This window comes from Pseudomyrmex gracilis, unplaced genomic scaffold (assembly GCF_002006095.1).
Source record: "Pseudomyrmex gracilis isolate BER0280 unplaced genomic scaffold, ASM200609v1 scaffold_201, whole genome shotgun sequence".
Taxonomy (NCBI): Eukaryota; Metazoa; Arthropoda; class Insecta; order Hymenoptera; family Formicidae; genus Pseudomyrmex; species Pseudomyrmex gracilis.
This window is the reverse complement of record NW_018020785.1, coordinates 224,290-245,108: the sequence shown is the minus strand read 5'-3', so window position 1 is coordinate 245,108 and position 20,819 is coordinate 224,290. Positions and strand designations below refer to the sequence as shown.

The following is a 20,819-nucleotide window of genomic DNA, read 5'->3' as shown; positions in this document are numbered from 1 at the left end:
AGTGTCGTTGCCGTTGCGAAAGGTGGAACGGTGGTGTTGTCATGTGCATCGCGGTGAAGCGCGCATCCTGAAAGACGCTTTAACGTTTTTTAAACGGGCCGAAATTTCGAATATATATATATATGCATATATATATATATATATATACATATATATATCCTTGAGCGTCGATCCTTCACGACCACCTTCTTTCTCTCTCAGTCAGTTTCCGGTGCTCCTGCGGGATCGAGAACGACACGAGACAACCATATCTGAAACGTGGTTCCCTATTCAAGGTGAAACACACGGCGCGCACAAAACTCTCTTCTCCTCCTTCCCTCGTGAACGCGCGAATATATCCACGTACATATATAGTCGTGGTGGTTTAGTAAATTACGTCGGTGAGTGTGAGGTGAAGCTAACGGAAGAAGAAAAAGAAACGGACACGTGAACAGAGACATCAAGGAATAAAATATACCGATAAGATGCCGTGCTCCGCGGTGACGCTCTCCCTCGCCACCATAACCGGTATCATCGCCACTGCTCTGCTGGCGATCGCCTTTTCCACGGACAACTGGCTCTATACCGAGGTCAAGCGCGCTCAGATCCAGGTTTGTTACTGATAATGCGAGAGGTAATGCGTATGAAAAAAAAATTTTGCAATGACAAAAGAGCACACGCAATATGAAAGACAAATATATAGAACGCGAGTGTAAGATAAAAATAATACGAAATTAAATATAATTGTTTATATAAAAAAAGAATTATTTCGGGATAGCAAATAAAATTAATCAAACTTGTAGTTAGAACCCTTTCAAAAATTTTTTAATTTTTTCTAGTTGTTTAGCAGTGAACAACGGAAAAGTGAAAAAAAAAATTATACAAAAGAAATTTCTCACCGAAATTTCAAACAATTGAAAATGATATATTGATTAACCGTTCAGAAAAATATTCAAGAGTAAATAAATTCCGAATAAGCAAATCCCCCGAGAGATGATGTAATTCTATGTAATTCTACTTCGAAGAATCTTTCGCTAGAAACTCAAAGCATTACAATGGAAATTGTTTACTCGCGTAGTTAATTCACGTTGCGAGTACGCAATTTCCGTGGCATTGAAAAAAAAAAATCGCAATGGATTGTGAGAGCGTGGGATTGATAATGGAATTTTATGATGATGTTTTACCTTTATCTCGCCGTAGGATACCGTCATCGGCATTGTTGTTAAAGCTAATTCGAATGCAAATACGTGCTTCTGTTGTGTTCAAGCACAGTCCTTATTCAAATTTTGATTAAATTGCTGCTCTGCACGCCCAGATAATCCGGCTTTGATCATGAAAATAGATATCATCTCGTACGTGTCCGGGGATAAAAAATCACATCTGAATCTCATATTAATTCGGAGATCAGAACACACTGTTGTCAACAAATATATCGTCAATCTAATTGTATTTTACAAATAATATAATTATAATAGAGAATTATCTCTCTCTCGGGCTCTTTAAGTATCAAACTAATAAATATATGTAAGTCCGGTCAGTAAGAAAGAGTCAGTAATTGTATTTTATTTGCATCCCTCTTTAATTGTAAAAATGCAATTACGTTATAAAGAAACTCGATTATTTATTTTTAATACAAATTTATTTTTATAATATAAAACTTTTCTTCCAACTTTGCTTTCTAATAGTTCTTATTAACAATAATGTAACATTATTTGATTTTTTTTGTGGCTACGTGTAACTGCATCATGCCAATGAATATTATCGGTATCTTTGTAATCTCATTTGTGTGACTCCTCAAGGAGGATACTTAATATTAGATGAAAAGTTTTTATTCATTATAGTGATATAATGAATGTAATATTTTGTAATTCTGTATTTATAGTTATTATTAAATTTAAAGAGAAGAAATTACTTCAACAATTTATTCGACCTGAGAAGTGTGTGAGATAAGATAGAAAAAAAACACGTTTGTGAAAGGCATTATTAATTAGAAGAAAATGTGCTATCAACGAGGATATTATGCAATCTGTCAGGAATTCTTCCTTAGAAAGAGGGAGATGAGAGAGGAAGTAGAAGATTTCCTATGACCGTCCTTGGTGCGGGTGAATGTACGGGTCGGAAGTCAAGTTTACCTTCGTGAATCATTGAAAGTTGAACATATTTTTACGACCTTTTCATTAAAATTGTTCGAGAGAAGATATTTAAAGTACTTGATAGAAGAAAATTCAAAGAATATCAATAAAGAATGTTATAGATGATTTAAATTCATTTGAATAAAAAATTCAAATAATCTAAATTTTGTATGATGTGTGCAAGAAACTCTAAAAATAATACTTTTGTTTTAAGAAGTATTTTTTTTTTTTTTACTAAGTATTGTTTACGAATAATGAAACTGATGACAACGTAAATTGCTCATAACACAATTATATCCGCGAGGCGCAAGTGAATAAAACTTCAGGCACAGTGATGCAACTTCTTGCGTTATGCAAATAATATTTGCGAACAGAGTAAGAATAGAAATTATTATTCACATACACACATTGACACACATACACACGCGCGCGCGCGCGCGTACAATACAGGTAAACACTGTAGCATGTAGTTGTCACATTCACATAATGTGATCATTACAATATACGTAATTGTATGTGAAGCTATTGCATGCGAAAAGATTGCCAATCACTTTACAGATAAAATGTCCAGTATCTACGCTTTGCATACATATAAAAGAAATAAAAGAAATATTAAATATTAAATTTTGCAGAAATATTTAATATGTGTAAAAAAGAAGAAAAAAAGCGGAGAGAATCTCCAATATAATAAAAATTCTTTATCTTATTAAAACAGAAACGAGTTTAACAACATGGCACAGTAATATAACACACACACACACACACAACGTAATATATAACATAATATAATACATGTCTTCTAAATAGAAGAAGATTGACAAGTAAAGATCTTCGTTGATATTTATTACTTTTATTCTAAAGAAAATTATTCAATTTGCGCATTCTCGCAAAATAGCAACTTGATCGTTATTAATTATTGGTTGCCAGAAGTAGGACATCCTGTGTGATGTTTTGTTTATTATCGCGGAAACTTGTATCATACATTTTGTGTTTAATGAAAAGTTATCTCAGCAGCTAAAGCTGCCGATTATATTGAATTATCTCGTTAACAAAATTTATATTTTCGAGAGAAGGATATTTCGTTTTTCTTTTCGCAGTTTTCTTTCTTTCAACAGTTTGACTCTGTCTCTCTCTCTCTCTCTCTCTCTCTCTCTCTCTCTCTCTCTTTTCTTTTCTCTTCTTCTCTTCTCTCTTCACGTTTCTGTCTCGATCTCTCGCCATCTCGTCTCAAGCCTTCGAAACGATCGACATTCCGAGCCGCGCCCATTCTCAGCGCATTGACTCAACAAGTTTTGCCGTTTAGTGTTTGGTGCACCGATCGCAGCTGATGCGTATGTCCTTTTGTGCGTGTCAGATATGGATTTTTATTGATTGTCGAGTTTACGCAAGCTTTGAAACCAAATAAAGGGATAAACATATAAGGATTTTATACCATCTCATCTTTTTACAAAAATTGTGACTATATTTTTTTTTTCTTTGAATAATCCTGTTCTACTTTTTGCAACAAACTGCATTCCAAATCCACGTTTCCTCTTCTGGTTCTTTCTTTCTTTCTTTTTAAACTGCGAAGATTTTTAATGCTTTGCTTATGCACAAATTTTCTTTAATTTTCGATCATTTTTCAAACGAATTCGCCACTTTAACAGAGTCCATTAGCGTAGTTGCGTAGTGACTTTTCATCGAAAAAATCGCGTGTTCGCGTCGCGATGCGCATGGAACATCACGCTGTTATTTTCGCGCCTCGCTCGCATTTACCTTGGTGAACGCGCACGCATCGCGAGAAAATCGCGCGATTCCCTGACTGTCGACAACAACCAACGGCAGCCACGCTCGCTACCTTTTCGCTCAGGTAGCTCGGAAGAATGGCGCGTACAGTTATGTCGCCGTCTGCATCGTACGCGAGTAAGCGCGAGCGAACTCGAATATATATATATACCTACTCTCTATCCTGCGGTACTCGCAAGAGACATCGAGGTGATAATTCGACGTGGTGTTGTTGCGACGCGCCAGAAACGCGGCCTCGACAAAGATGCAAATAGGCGTCAATTAACGGGAGAAGGCGCATCAGGTTTGCAAATCTCTGACATTAACAAATCTGATCAATGAAGAGACGAAATTGAGGAAACTTGACGACAGAGCGATTGCGAAAAACAATTCGCAATCTTCGATGCGAATAAAAAGCGCAGACGATTTGTACCTCAAACGATTTCGATTTGTTAATTCGAATAGACGTAAAAAAAGATACATTTGAAACTTTTTTTCAGGATGGAAATGACATTTTTTTATTTTTTGATATATTCAACGCACAAAATAGAAAGGAAAATGAAAAAAAAAAAAAAAAAAAAAACAAATTTTACCATCTACGTGAAATATTCAAAATTAATTAACAAGACTAGTATCCAGGAATTTTTTAATTGAAATTTTGTTCAAAAAAAAAAAGAAAAGGAAAGAGAGATCGATATATATTTTTTTAATCTCACGAGATACTACGTTTTACTTTAGCTTTTTCTTACACACGTTTTACCGCAGCGCAATAATTTTCTCTTTATCCAATTCCCGCTTTAATAATAAATTTCTCATGATAAATTATTCTCCCGTGCGCGCGTGTGTAATCCTGACCGCCAGGATGATTCGGTTGCGCTGCACAGGCTGATTACATCGTGCGCCCGTATCCTGTTCGTTCGCCGACATAAAGGCGCACTTGTTTTTTGTGTGCGCGCATACACAACGGTAGCGCACTACGCGACAAGATATTATATTCATCGAATATATATGTATATATATATATAGTCACTACTACTTTCATTCGAGAGAACCAGTGACGTGGCGAGTCGCGCACGCAAAAGGAATGCGTGACAGCTTTTAAACTCACTCGAATATTCCTATTCCGCATAAGAACAGACACGAAGATATGCCATTAATGTTTTTTTCACGTTTATAATTAAATCCAGTTTATTGCTAAATATTTTTCAGCTTACGTTTGAAGTTTGTATGACGTTCGTGTATCAAGTTAATTAAACTGGTGTTATTTAGGGCAATATTTTTTGCTGCGTATTAAAGAGACCGCGTAGCTCGTACTTTGTGCTCGTATTGTTTGAAAGATATACATACGTTGTTAATAACGCGGTTTCCCGCAGAGCGCGAAATATTTTTGAGAAACTCGAGTATATTGCGCGAGTATATTCTTCCTGTTCTGCAATCAATACACACATTGATCGTCACAAAGATAATGAATAAATTTTGTTGACGAGCAAACTGTAATAAATTTTTATCGCGTTAACATTTGCCGGTAAAAAATGATTCCAATTTTTTATCGTCTTGACACGAGAGATTGAGTTCAAATCAAATAATCGTAGACAAAAATTCGCATTATCTGTCTCTCGAAATAATCAATGCGCGATGATAGATTATTCAGTTAGGAAGTTGTGCAACATTGCGCACATAGTCGGAAAAACGATCACTGTTAGTCGACCAATGAGATTAGCTGAGAGCGATGAAAAATTCAAATGAAAGTTGCCGTACGCAACACGAGACTCGTTACCTAAAAGCCTCGTCGCTCACTAACGAGGTGAAGGGGTTTTCTTTAACTCAAATTCGTAATCGAACCTGAGAGCTGACAAATTGGTACGATCGATAAAATAGTGATATTAACCATTTTTGCAGTTACTTGGTTACTGAGAAACGTACCTCAAGACAAGATTGGTGAAAGCTAATATTTTCTGTCTATTTCCGTGAACGTTTGTTATTTTACACTCGTCTAGTAGTCGTAACATTATCACTTCGTAAAGCGATTGGAGTTGTAAAACTCAAAGACATAAATATAGAATATTACATATACTTCGATTCGTTTGAGTTCAAAGTAATAGAGTTTTTGCAATTGTTCTTTTAAATTACAGTTAAATTAATTCTTTACAAAACGAGAACCTGCGTTCGTAATTCAATCTTTTTTTTGGCCAACTAGCATCTAAAAAATAATTTCTTGATTGATTCAATTTTTAGATTTTTGTAAATTTATACGCAGAAACAAAATATTGCGCATTAATATTCGCATTAGACGTGTGTTTATATATCTTATTTTTTTTTATTATTTAAATATAAAGTACGTGTCAACTTTGAAAATTGTTTACTTACATGAATGAATTGCGTGTTCACGTACTGATTTGCGCGGGCGAAATAGAAAACGTGTGCACGGATGAAATAAATTTCTGACCGTAAGACAAAAGAGATGAACTGATGTTTCTTTTTTTTTTTTTTTGTCATTGATAATCTAATTATTTTCAATGAGCTTCACGGCAGGTTTTCCTTTCTATGTCAAAGAAATCAGCCAGGCTCGACGATGTTCCCGCGCTTGAGGCGAGCAGTGGCGAAATAACAATGTGAAAGCAGAGTGGCGTGGCCTAGACACAAGACTAGAGTTCTATGCTGCAGAGAGTCCTATTTTTTTTTCTTCTTTTCTCGCGAACGAAAAATAACTAAAAAATTAATAAGTTCGCGCAGCGATGATCTCGAGAGAATTACAAACACACATGTTGCGTTGAAACATATACAGCGTGAACATTTTCAGATCGCACCTGTTGCTTACGGAAACTTTCGCGCGAGAGAAGCGGCACATCCATTTTCGCGAGAAACACTTTGCGTTTTTTTTTTTTTTTTTTTGTAGACAGATCTCTGCTTATCTATCTCTCTAAACTTGCTTCAATCGAAATGGCAATAAATCGATGTTTTATATTTCATTTCAACATCAGGACATTAACTTGTTCGATTCCTGTTCAGCGAGTGAAAGTATTTTTTGCAAAATAAATATTTATACGTATAATTCACCTTGCGCATTCTTACAAAAGAATCGCTCGCGAGGAACGCATGGGTGTATTCGCCAAGGTTAATCAAAGCTTGCATCAACGACGGTGCGTCATGCTCGTACGATTATTAGTCGGTAATCGAGAAAGAACGTAGGCCGCGGAATTTCTCAAACATCCACACCGATTGCCACTGCCGTGTGTTGTTGACACGCGTTTTTTTTTTTTGCCCTTTCTCGCGTGAAGCTCGTTTTTATTCGGAATGCAAATTATACATCGAAAAATATAAATCGCGCGATAAGAAAACTGAGAAGATGTGTTTCGGCGCGCTATTGTTCGCGAGTGTGAACGGAATAGAGAGAGAGAAAAAAAAAAGTCTCGAAACGAACGTGCAATTTATCAGCGACGATGAATCGAGAAACGTTTCGTGAGAAGTGTCGACGTAAAGTATGTATGTACGCAAAAAAGGAAACGAGCACGAGTGATGTTTTTCGCGAACGACGACGACGACGACGACGACGACGACGACGTGCGGAAACGTTGCCTTCCCGTCGACGCGATTCATGCGTTAAGGATTTCCCGCGTGAGGCAGAGTGTATTATTACACTTTCTACCAGAAGCTGAATCGGGAAATCAAAGACGCGTACTTTCTAGAAAATGGATATCGTAACAATCAAGCAGCGCGCCAATTCTTGAACGAGGAATCGATCGAGGAACGAAGGCGAGAGATTGTAGCAACACGCGCGGTAGGACGAACGAACACAGAAGAGAGAAGAGATTGATAAACATGTCTTGTGTGCACGTTCTGAAATTGCATTAAATTTCGAGGGCGGTACGCGAGGCACATCCTCGCGCACACAAAAGAAAGTATACGGAACTTGCAACCGATACGCATGAGTAAACGCTCTCTATAGAGTTCTTACGGGTTTCATGGGCGGGCGGCGGCCTTCTTTGCGGAATATCGATGCTTCGGGAATGTGAAATAAAGCCGGGGATAGCGATAGTGTTTTCTCTACTCGTAATTTCATCCATTCGATGTTCCTTCAAAGCGACTATATATAAATTTCACGCGATACGCGTACAATGCTGTATAGATTTTTAACAAGAGACGAGATCGGTTGTCGATCGACAAAAAAAAAAAAAACTTGCAGATACACCGCCGTTCGTTGTCGAATCAACGATTATTACAAGTGAGAATCGAAGTGAAATTTTGTGTGTATCAAGATGAACGAGAGCGGCTCTGAGAATAACTTGTAATATGCGCGTAATAAATTAAAAAACAAGCAAAGAGCTGAACGATCGTAAATAAAGCGTGGCAAGCGTTTCTTTGAATGAAAATGCGAGAGAGATTCCGAACAGATGTTCTCTAACAAAAACGCACAGCTTATTCTTACTTTCTAATGATAATAGCGAAATTTTCGCGAAAGGAAGAGCGCGCGCGCACTTCATCTGCATTCTCGAAAACACACATATATTCACAGTAACTCTCTCCATGGTGAATTATTCGCCGTGCGACTTTGTTCTCTTTATCCTTTCACTTTATTATTGCTCGCAACACGGCGGTGTTGTTACAACTTTCGTCAAATAATTCATCAGCGCTCGAGTATAATCGGACATTTATTAAAAGGATTTTTTTTTTTTTCTGTACGTGTGTTGCAGCAATATGCGAGCAAGCATACCGAGCAGATCCATTTGGTGGAGCAGATGAACACGAAATATTATTACTACACAAGAACTCAGGGTCTGTTCAGGATATGTTATCCCAAAGAGAGACCACCGACAGGTAAGATAGAGATAAGATTTCCAAGATATTGTTTAACGTTTAGTAATGGAAAAAAATGTCACACACAAAAAAAAAAAAAATTTCAACGTGGTTGCAACGACTTATAGAAATGAACAATTTTAATACAATTTGTGAAAAACAATCAACATGTTTCGAAAATTAAAACGTGTGTTTGTTTTATTAATCGGTAAGTTTTTTTTTACGAAACAGTTTTTGAAACGCTCAGATCAGAAGATTTATATAGCGTTTTATGTGCGCGTTGAACAATAAACACCGTATGCCAAAGGTATCCGCACAAATCGGACATATCGTTATCGATCTTCAATCGACATTCTCGACTGTATCTCTCCCGTCAGAATCAGAACCGGCAAATCTTTTGCCGGTTGCTTTCGCGACACTTCGCACGCGGCCTTTAGGAAACTTTCTACATTACGATCTCGTAATGTCGTAGGTTATCCGATCCCTACGTAATAGGTTAACAGTTTATAATCGACCGCACAGCCGTGTACAATCTTTGGAGAAAGGTGTATTTTCACCCGATATATAGCTTGCGCTCACAAGTGCATCGCCGGCGCTTTCTCATCGACTATATGTTCAGCATTACACACACATCGCTTGAAACCTCTATTGACACAAATATTTATAATGTGTTTTTGTAATAAAAAAAAAAAAAAAAAAAAAACATACTAAATACTTGTGTTTATCGGGAAATGAGTACTTCTTTAAAAAAATATATACATAATGTAGAAACTTTAGAGACCTACATAAACGCGGACACACTGACTTTGATCAAATTAAACTTGTACATTGAAAACTATCAATTCCAACAGCTTGGCTAATCGAGTAAAAAATTATTGAGGAAATTTATACGAAATCGTCATCTAGTTATATAGAACGCATCCGCTAACTTCTTACAAAAAAAAAAAAATTGTCGTGTGAACGACCGCGCGGTTTTCCGAGCAACATTTTGAAACGTCTGAGAAACGATAGGAATATGGAAGGTTGTCTTCGAGCAAAACCGATTTACGCGCGCACCTTTTTACATCGACGACCGCGAGAATCTTCGTTTTAAATTACTTAATGGACGACAAGACTCTCTGAGGATTGCTGGATAATTTTTTTTTTTTTTTGCGAATGCATCTCGTAAGTGGACCGTTGCGATCGCGGTCGTTGCGATCAAAGACGTAAATTTGAATCGAAGATGACGACACGCGCGATGTATATTACTTTTTACGTCACATAAATCGCAACATCGACGATTTTGCGTGTCGCTCGATGATTGCGCAATGTTTTCATGCGACACACAATAATTGGAGATTGCTATGCGATCGTCAGCGTTACGAAGACGTGCGTTGCGTACAATCGAAGTTGTATAAGCAACAGATCGATTTGACAAAATATGTCATAAATGTAATCTTGCATTTGCGTGTACGTGTGCGATATGCGAAATGCGCAGGAAATCTAGATAAGACTAATAAACAATTTACAGCTATATAGATACAGCGTATCTGATATCTATATTAATTACCTATATTAATTATTAATTATCTATTTTTGATACAAATTAAATTAAATAAACTATGAAATAAAGATTAAACTCTTATCGTTTTGATTTTAGAATGTATATCCTTTAAAAAGGACTTGGCAGACCGAGTTAATTGTTTGATTTGCGCAATAGCAATTAAAGGGTGAAAAAAAATATATACAAGCGAATAGTTTTCATGTAAAATCCGCTGCGCGTTGTAAGACAAAAAAAAAAAAAAAAAAAAAAAATACAACAGGTGAATCTAGTTCTCCCGGAAGTTTCAGATCACGCAGGTTGGATCTTAAATCGAGAAGGGAAAACGCAACACACGCGCTACGAAGTGAAACGTGCCTGTAGCGCAAAAACTTATACCGATACTATATAGCGAATGCGGGCCGTGTGTGCGCACATTAGGAAGCTCATGCAAAATTCATTGTTGTCTTCACAATAGGTGTGCGGTAGTTGTAAGAAAAAAAAAAAAATCAAACGTAACGTTTGTAAAATTTGGAGATAAAAGTAGATATATTGTCGCGCGGTATAACAATATGTGAGAAAAAAAATAATTCGTTTTACAAGATAAAATTGAAAAATGTAAATCATTCATTTGCAGATGTGATAGATATAAAGTCATCGTCAAAAAATCTCCCGACGATAAAATCTCACGTCGACCAATCAGTTGCTTTCTTATAGTTCACTTTTCTGAGTGAGTCTCGACCAATTATTATAAAAAAATATCTCAAATTATAAGTCACAATGGGTGACAAAATAAACGATCGAAAAAATAGCAGATCCCATTCATAGTTAACGTGAACGATTCGATACACGGCGAACGCTGAAAGTACGCTGAAGACAATGCTTTCTCACACCGTAAACGATCGTAAACGAAAACACGCGGATGCCGCGCGGTACATATACATTGTTACTTGTCTCTCGGGTACATTGTGCCTGATGGGATCGTGGGACGAGAAGAAATGGCAAAGAAAGGCAAAGCGTGTATCGAGGCCGAATCGGTGAGAATCGATTCCTATCGGATTTGTGCGCGATACCGAAACGAAGAAATTGTCGGATCTAGAGAGTTCGTGTAACAAAAAAAAAAAAAAAAAAAAAAGCGCTTCCACGTGTGTTCTCGCCGGAAAAAACAATTCGAAATGCGATCGATGATGCATCGCTCGTATCGGTACCGTTCACCGACCGATCGACGAGGACGGCCTTATCGGTTTCAGTCTGCCGTTTTCTTCCGGCGACCCGCTTCCGGTGGCATCGATTTATTAGGTGCGCGTGATCGAGCCTGACCTTCATCTTCGCGACGGAGGAAAGATCTAATTAAATTGACACACACGACGTGAATGAATGAATTTTTTAACTAAAAAAGATCGAAAAAAAATATATAATGTAAATTTTATGAATGATATTTTATCGCACTTTTATGCACCGATGTGCGCGCTCGGACAACGCCGAAAATCGAGGTCACAGACGACACGTGAAAAATTAAAAGAAACCAGTCAACGTGTACCGGTCCGATGGCTTTTATCGGCTTTTCGGCTGATGATGTCTCGCATCGCGCGGCCTAGCGCAATAAACGCGCGCGATGAAAAATATATGTACGAGAATATTTATATACAAGGAGGGTTTCCTTCGCCGCCCAACGGCTTGTATTCCTCTTTCGGAATAGAATAGCGCGGAGTGTATAACGCGCGTGTACAGTTAGACGCGCGAGTCAACGATCTTGACACACGGCGCTTCCTTTATAACAAAACTAAATTCAAAAAGGGTTGAGGAAAGAACACAACCGTTCGTCGCGTTTGCGTCGAACTGTGATTCTCGAAATATTTCAAACGATGTGTTTTTTTTTACGCTGTTTGACGCCACCACTCTCGAGTCTCGTTAATGATCTCTTTTCTGATTAAACTCCGATTAAACGTTTGCTTTGGACGTTGATTAGACTTTTCCGAGGCGACGGACGGATGCTTGTTCTCTCGCGTCAGTCGAACGTGTATTCTCGCATTCGCAAGAAATGACATGACGCGACACTTAATTTTTACAAGACCCTTTTTTACATGCATGTTATACACATGACTCTCGCGAAAGTGGCATTTTGTTAGATTAGGATTCGCTGAAAGAGTACCGTTGAATCCGAGACGAAAGATTGAGCGCGCGCCGGCATGTGCGAGCTCCTTCCCCTCTTTCTCTTGCGGATACGCAAGGTAAAAGCGTATACTTACATTTCGCGCAACGGTGATAGCGCTCGTTGCATTCTGGGTCGCGCGCTTTTCGAAGAGTCGAACATTTGATGTCGCGACGCAATGGAATCACATGAGAGTACCGCGATAAATCTCACTAGTGAGATTTTCTTTACATACACACCTACGCGAAATGCGACGCCAAGTCTATCTTCGTTTCTTCGAAGACACGAACAAGACCCGTTAGGACAAAAAACAAGAAGAAACGTTTTCCTAAATCTTTCTCAAGTGCGTGTACAAAACACGTACGCAGAACGGTGAAAGTTTTACGCACAATTTCTCTCTACGCGCGTCTAATTTTTTTTTATTTCTTAATTATATTTATCTTACTTGCTCTTTGGATAGTATGGTAACACAAATTTATTCTGATCCGAACTGTGAGCCAGATCTTTAAATTTATATAATATGAGTTTCTCTTTGCGTTATAAAGATTGTATTATCTTATAAAGATTATATCATCATCATCGTCTTCTCAAAAGTGTAATATGTTATTTTGCGCGAGATTCCGCATTTATCTCGCGTCTGTGGAGAACGGTGCAATTCCGTGTGAGTGTCGTAATCGGTTGTAGATGAAAATTAACTCGCGTATCTTACGGTCGGTGAAATGAGAGCGTTATGTTGATTAGCCAATTAGACGCCGAAACTCTGAGTCTCTTCGTAAAATTCTTCTTGTTACTCGTGATCACGAATAAAAATGGATAATTATCGTAGATTGGCGATGCAGGATTTGTAAAGAAAAAGAAATGCTATTATATAAAATAATTTCAGCGCTATTTTTTATTTTTTATTTTTTTTTTAGTGTCTAATTAAAGAAAAACATGTGATACATTAGAAATGTACATGTATTCTTCGAAGGTGTGTTTAGAACGAGCAATTTCGGAAGAAACTTGTAATAAAAATATTTACACTGTTAAATATATATATATCATTTAATTCTGACGCAAACTATGTTGTGTGTTTATGCTCACATATCTCTCGCGTGAAATTTTACATTATATATTTTATTGTTGCAGTCGAAACTTACTTAAGTCCTGTAGAAACACACTGTATGAACATCGATTATTTCATTCCTGATGAAGAAAACGAAACAAGAAGCTTTTCTGACGACGCGATGGCACGACTACGTAAGTTTATACATATGTTATTATATATATGGAAGTTTATTTATATGGAAAAGTTTTGAAAATCATTTAACTAATAATTACACTATAATTATTATTTATATATTAAAAATAAATTTATATATTAAATTTATATATTAATTTATATATATTAAAAATTTAAAAATTAAATTAGAATAAGATTTTTGATAAACCTCAATAAAAATATGAATATACATTTTTACTGTGCTATAACTGTTATATTAAATAAGTATAAGAGTAAATCTTATAATATTATGAATAATTGTAAGTGCTTTAGAATTCGGTCACGTTGCTATCTGGTGGCCGATGTGGCGCGAATAGAAAGTTCGATCGCTGGTGATTAACGTGTCATTAAACGCGTATATAACAGCAAAAAAAATCTTGCTCAGAATATAGCTTTCTTCTGAAACATTAGAGTCAAATTAATTAAAAAAAAAAAAAAAAATCAAAAATTAACATCGCACGAAAAGCGAGAGATTTCGGATTTGACTCCTGGCTGAGGTGTTTTTTCGCAATATTTTAAAATTAGATAGGGAGGTGTTTATCATATATAAGATGCAATATAGCATGTAGCTATGAAGTGAAATTTTACTTCAAAATTTACGTGTATAATATTTACATAAAGGAATATAAATATATATATATATATATATATATATATATTTATTTATTTTACAACAAAAGATCTAGCGTAAGGCTCTCAGTCAAATTATTGTTAGTTTTAAACTTCTAGAGCCTCTGAAAACTCTTCATTAATTGTTCAAATTGATTTTATATTTATAAAATAAATTTAAATCCAATAAGATCTCTTCTGCCGTTTATTTCTGACTTATTTGTATCAATTTTCAGAACAAGATTATTTTTAATTCATAAAAATGTAAATGTAGTTCATAACGCGTTCTAATGTATTATCATTATTGCAGACATGGGAAGATCCGTGATAGCTCTATTCATGGTCGGTTTTCTTGCGATATTTTCGGCGTTCTGGACAGGAGTGGTAGGCTGCTGGAGAAGATCGCCAGGAAATATCACTGCTACGGCAATTTTGATGCTGTTTGCCTGTTAGTATATACATATATTCTGCAAAATATTTTTTTTTCAAGAAATCATTTTTCAAATATTTTTCGCAAAATGATACAGATTTCGCAATTATTATTTTTTACATCACATATAAGTGAAATATTATTTTTAAATTGTTTATAGGTTTGCTAAGTGCTGGCGCTATGGGCCTGTGGCACGGTGTCGAGTACTACGAGAAAGAGAAAATCGTCGGGGAAGAATATTACCAGCAATGGAGTAATGTAAGTACAACGTTTTTAATTTTTTTACTTTTCTTTTGTAACTCTAAACACTGATGTCGCATTGAAATGTTCTATATTTTATGTTAATTTATAAAACAAAAAAATAATCACTCTATGAAATTAAATTCAAACGATTTGGTATATGATTGTTTAAAAGTTGACTGCAGATGAACAACGTTTCAATGTACACGTTATTGTTGCCAAATAAGATAAGCGAAAGAAGTACAAAGATATATATATATATAAACAATTTGCAACTAGTAAAGCAAACTTTTGCTCTAAACACTGATGTCGCATTGAAATGTTCTATATTTTATGTTAATTTATAAAACAAAAAAATAATCACTCTATGAAATTAAATTCAAACAATTTGGTATATGATTGTTTAAAAGTTGACTGCAGATGAACAACGTTTCAATGTACACGTTATTGTTGCCAAATAAGATAAGCGAAAGAAGTACAAAGATATATATATATATAAACAATTTGCAACTAGTAAAGCAAACTTTTGCTCATCCTGCTTGAGAAAGAGATGTTTTTAGGCGAAGGATCTGTCGCGCGCAAGGCTTGTTTCCACAAAGCAGAGGAGTCGCAGCGGCAGCCGCTGCATACGCAGCGTTTATAGATAATTTTGCCTGCAGGTTTTAAGGGACAACGCGGCGCAGTGGTACGACTGGTCGTTTTACCTGGCCTGGTTGGGGGTGGCCACATGTCTGGGCACGATGACGCTATTCCTGATCGCGGCATCCTGCCTGAGACGGGAGCGTGCCCGCGAGCAGGCCCAGAACGTTCAGTACATCATGCCAGGTGACACGATATCCATGAAACGACCGGACTAACTCGCCCCGTATCTCTTTTTTTTGTTTGTTGTATGCGCCCGGCACGGCGGGGGAAACTGCGTCTAGGTCCTGAAGGACAACTCACTAATCTCGTACGACTGGTCGTACGTGGTCGCTTGGGTCGGCGTCGGTTGGTCGTTGGTCAGCGCGATCTTGTTTAGCGCCGCGGCGATTTGCTTGAGGGGCGAGAGAATGCGCGAAGAGGCGATGAACATGCAGTACCTCATGCCTGGTACATATTTATTAACACCTTATTGCTTTTGCTCACTACGTGCACGTGGAACTCGATCGAAACTCTTTGTTTGTTGATCTGTAATTTTTATACAATTGTTCTCCGAGTAATGCGACAAAATCTTTTATCGACAAATACTTTTTAAACAAACAAAATACCGATCCTATCTCAAGTGTTTATTTAAATACATCGATATATCGTTCCGATCGACGTTATTAGCTTGTTATTACTTGCAAAAAAGTGTTCATTATTTATAAGTTTAAGAAGGTTTTTTTCAAAGAATTTTGCGATTGTAAATTTAATTTATGTAAAACTAACTTTTTTTTTTTAAGTAAAATTAATTCTTATTTAAAATAAAAATTACTGAAATATCAAAGTCCGCGTGCACCGAGAACATATTGCACTAACTTTTTAGTTTATAAATCATCGGGCTTGATCGCAAGGAACATGTTCCTTGATACAAAAAAATATATAACGATCATCTCGTCATTATACTAACTGGATTTCAATCGAAGGAGCGTCAATACGGAAGCGATAACGTATATCAGATTGTCGAGACATTTTGCTGCGGATATGTTTGTAAATATTTAATAACACACATTATATATTACGCGCGCGCGCGCGTTTATTATATAGTTTATTATATAGTTTATACTTCATAAGCGTTTCCGTATTAACGTATATAGAAATTATTGTTAGCACGATGTATGCATTCAGTCAGTTATGGATATATTTTTAGAAATACAATAATTATAATTTATTTGATTAAGAATTGCAACTTTAATTATTGAATAATCAGAGAAACGGTTGTAGTATAAAATCAAGAGATTTGGAAGAGAATATGCAACACACATAGTTCAATCGCATGTTTAACACTTTACTTTGTTCAAAAACCAGAAGATTTAATTCCTAATAACATTGTATATATATATATATAAACAAAATCAACCCCTCTGTATATTGTTGAAATAATTTAATTAACCAATGAAAAAAAGTTTGATAATTGTTTTGAAACCCTAAATTTTCGAATGAGAAAAACGGGACCGCGCGCAAAACTAGTTCAATGAATATTAACCTGAAATTACAACGAATTGCATATCCGGTTATCAGATTTCATCTTTGCGCAATTTCCTAAACTGATTGAAAGAGTGAATCCACGCGGAAAATTGTTGGTCGGCCGAGTGTTTAAATTAGTTTTTTTTACGCTCTCGATCATATTTATTTTACAATGCAAGGCCACATTTTTATCGAAATAAAATTGTATTGCAAATAAAATAAATTGCAGACAAAAGATAAATTTGCAAACTAAATATACAATTCATTAACATAAATAAAAGTGAAAAAATGAAATAATAAAACGCGCAACATATTATTAATTTAAACTCAACCCATTCTTCACTGTTGTTTTTTAAGAGAATACATATTGATTAAAAATAATTGAAAATTAATGCGACAAAACAATAAAAAATCTTAATCGGTAAATAAATCGATTACCGAATCATGTTAATAATCATCATAATTACGTCGTATAGAAGGTAACGGCTAATGTTCGTTCTTGCAAAACTTTTACTTGTTTATCTCACGCTCTGTTTCCGCCACGGATACTTTTGTCACGCTCTAATCCTGAAGGAAACTTTCTAGTTACCCTTTCGGATAATCGATCGAGTTGCAAAAATTTACGTCTAAAAATTACTAACGTAAAAATTACGTTAGTTGCAAAAATCAGTGTCAACGCGAGTATGTATTGTTTTGGAAAATTTATATTTCGAAAGTTCAGGAAACGAGATTGTGTGTACTACATCGAGAGATATGCGATTTGCATTTGCGTCAATATACTTTCCCTCTCGCTACACAAATTGCGCGTAATAATCAATCTAAAGATATTATAAAAAGAAATTAGTACGTTTTTATTTTTGTTGATCAGTTTGTTTCAATTTCGTTTATCAGCTATTCTAAGGGATTCTCTTGGAGTTGTAGAAAATAAAAATCCAAAATAAATCGCGATAATTGTTCTCTTTTTTTGAGAAAAAGAATGGGAAACTATCAGTCGAAGTAGCCGTTTGAAAGCGACACACTTGCCTAATTTTCCGTCGACTTTTTGCCACAAAAGAATTTCCGTGTTTGCACATTCTGTCCCCGCTGGTTAATCTATATCGGAATTCGATTTGCGCACAGAGGTTGAATACAGCAAACGTACGTGTTCCGCATGATATGGAACAAAATCTCTCTTTGTGCGTTTAAGGTCAAAAGCTAAAAAGCCTTTTCCTTGTGTCTAGAAATTTGCAACAAACAATTTGGTTTTAGATAAAATTATAATGTTCTCCAAGTGTGGTAAAAAAAAAAAAAAAACGATCAAAATGAGCAATATATAAAACGAATATCAAACAAAAACAATTTATATATAATTTTTTGGTCATATTATTCTTTCACATAATTCTGTTGCAAACAATCGGAATTTGAATAACTCCTAGAACTAGAAGAGAACAATTTCGTCAACTCGTCAGAACATTACTTGACGAAAATAAAACTATAAGAGTCAAATCGGCACGCAATGTTGAATTTTACACCGAAATAATAATTACGCGTTAATATCCGTCTTCGACTCTGTTTACTTATATTCTTAAAATTCTTTCGTTCCGCGTTTGTTAAGTTTAAAAAGTTTTACATTGAAATTTAACTTTTTTTTTTTTTTATCGGAAGAAAAATTAGATAGCGGACCTAATCTCTCTTGTCGATTTTCCAGTGTACCCGCAGAAGCAACAGTACGCGTACGCCGGATATCCAGCACCAGCCGCGTATCCGGGACCTTATTATCATGGCTCTCAGTACGGACCGTATAACTACTGAAGAATCACGGCTTATCGGAAGAACAGAAAATATTCCGAGCACGCTCATGTTCGTCACTAAATCTACATCAAAAATTCATCGTCTCGTTCACCTCAGTAGGACGAGGACTCGCACAAAACCATTCGACGCAAAATACGAGAGAGACTCGCCGAGAGATCGATCCGTGATCGCGTTTCATCCGACGGAAGAACGCATTTGATCTGACTGCGATCAGAATTCGATGAAGTGATCGCGAGAAAATTCAATTTTTCAAGTGCAATTAATCCGTAATTTAAAATATGTGTATTTTGGAATACCGTGTGTTTGAGATTCCACGATTCCAAAAAAACAAAGCAAGCTCTCTTTTTCTCACGATAGATCGTTCAGTTCCATTCGACCGGAAAACGCCCGAGCGACGTGCGTGTCTAAAGGACACAGTTTAGAAAATGTCTGGAGAAAGTGTGAAAAAAAAAAAAATAAAAAAAAATCAGAAAGTTTTCTTTAAACATTTTTATTGTGTTCTTTGGACACTTGCACCGTTTAGGAAGATTCTCCGACTTTACGCGAGACGGTTGCTCAACAAACAATTTGCGCGTATAGTTGTATTTTAAGAGCGAGATCATTTTTGTACTTTTCCAAGTTTTGTTAAGTAAGATGCACTCATCATTCTTACGCACACTTTTCTCGTACGTGTGATAATAATTAAAGCACGCACGATGGCACATACGTACCCACGTTGTTCCCATTCGGACTTCGATGATCAATTTTTCACCGAGCTTTCTCGAACTCTCGATAACGATAAAGTTAATGACCGATGATTAATTCATCACGGTGCTGTAAAAAAGTGTCTACCACAGACCACCATAGAAAATATATTCAAGTAGTCGTCGCGGATATTTAATAGACGTTACATCCGCGCCTGTCTCGAGGAACCTCGATAAAAACGATCGCGCGAGTCCTTTCTAAATGTGATCGACTAACGTCGATCGAGTCCACATCTGCGAAGCTTGGCTCGCATTGATGTCGCGTTTATCTCTTTATTTATTTCACGCGATCAAAAGCTCAAGTTTCTCTTCTTTCGAGAAAGAATGGCCATCGTCGAGTCGCGCGAGCAAAACGGAAGAAAGCGACGCGAATATGGCATCATTATGCTCGTGAACGTTGTCGCTCTTTGGTGGTACTACGTGTATTAAATATAAAACATTATATATTCGACCAAAACAAGAACACAAAACGAAAATAAATCGTGATTTTTCATTAATATATATTTATTTTACATGAATTTAGTTTTAATCTTTACGAGTTGATAAGAAACGAATAGAGAGATCTCATTTAAAATTATGAAAATAACAAAGTTAAAAATATGAGGAAGTCACGGAAACTTGCAATTTTTCTTTTGCCGTTCTAGCTGTCTGACTTTTTTTTTCTTTTTACTTAACTCAGTAAACATTCGCAACTTGTAAGGATTAAACCTACACATATATATTGATGTGATACGTAAAACCTTTATATTATAATATACGGTACTGCTAATATTATTGCCGCGATAACGATTTGCGAAATTTATCTACTATGTAGCTCTTTTTGTTTATGTTGATTTGTAAGGTCTATTATATATTGGTACTCTTTTCTTGTATTTTATTATTTTATTACACTACACAATGTTTTCAATAATTAAGCAAAAAACCGTGGAATCTATCTTTCCACTTTTCTCTCTCTCTCTCTCTCTCTCTCTTTCATTTTTTTGTCCAATGTCTATCTTTCTTGTAATTTATAATTTTTCTTCTTGTCAACCTCTGTAAGCAACAAAAGCAATATTCTGTGACAGAATAACTTTTTATATACAATAGTATTATATTAATTATATGTATATTATATATATATATATATTGATTACATATTGCAAAATTACGACAAGTAAAAAATGTATCGTTGATTGTTGTAATTACATGATAAGATTTAGGAATGAATGTACTAAGAAGATTATAAAAACGTCGAATAAAATAAGCACAACGAAAATTTAT

The 20,819-nt window shown here is 35.8% G+C and overlaps 1 protein-coding gene across 3 annotated transcripts; it reads left to right on the top strand.

Moving 5' to 3' along the window:
• On the top strand, positions 1–20,129 carry LOC109858377. 3 transcript variants are annotated; one of them, XM_020435540.1, is made up of 8 exons: positions 38–53; positions 202–590; positions 8,567–8,690; positions 13,469–13,579; positions 14,521–14,658; positions 14,801–14,898; positions 15,804–15,969; positions 18,713–20,129. In XM_020435540.1, the coding sequence occupies exons 2-8, from the start codon at positions 465–467 to the stop codon at positions 18,814–18,816; spliced, it is 867 nt and encodes a 288-aa protein (XP_020291129.1). In that variant the 5' UTR covers positions 38–53; positions 202–464; the 3' UTR covers positions 18,817–20,129. The 3 variants fall into 3 exon arrangements, with proteins under 3 accessions (XP_020291130.1, XP_020291128.1, XP_020291129.1); XM_020435541.1 differs by lacking the exon at positions 15,804–15,969 and adding an exon at positions 15,540–15,705 and having other exon boundaries at positions 1–590; XM_020435539.1 differs by having other exon boundaries at positions 3–590.
• The last annotated feature ends 690 nt before the right edge of the window (positions 20,130–20,819 follow it).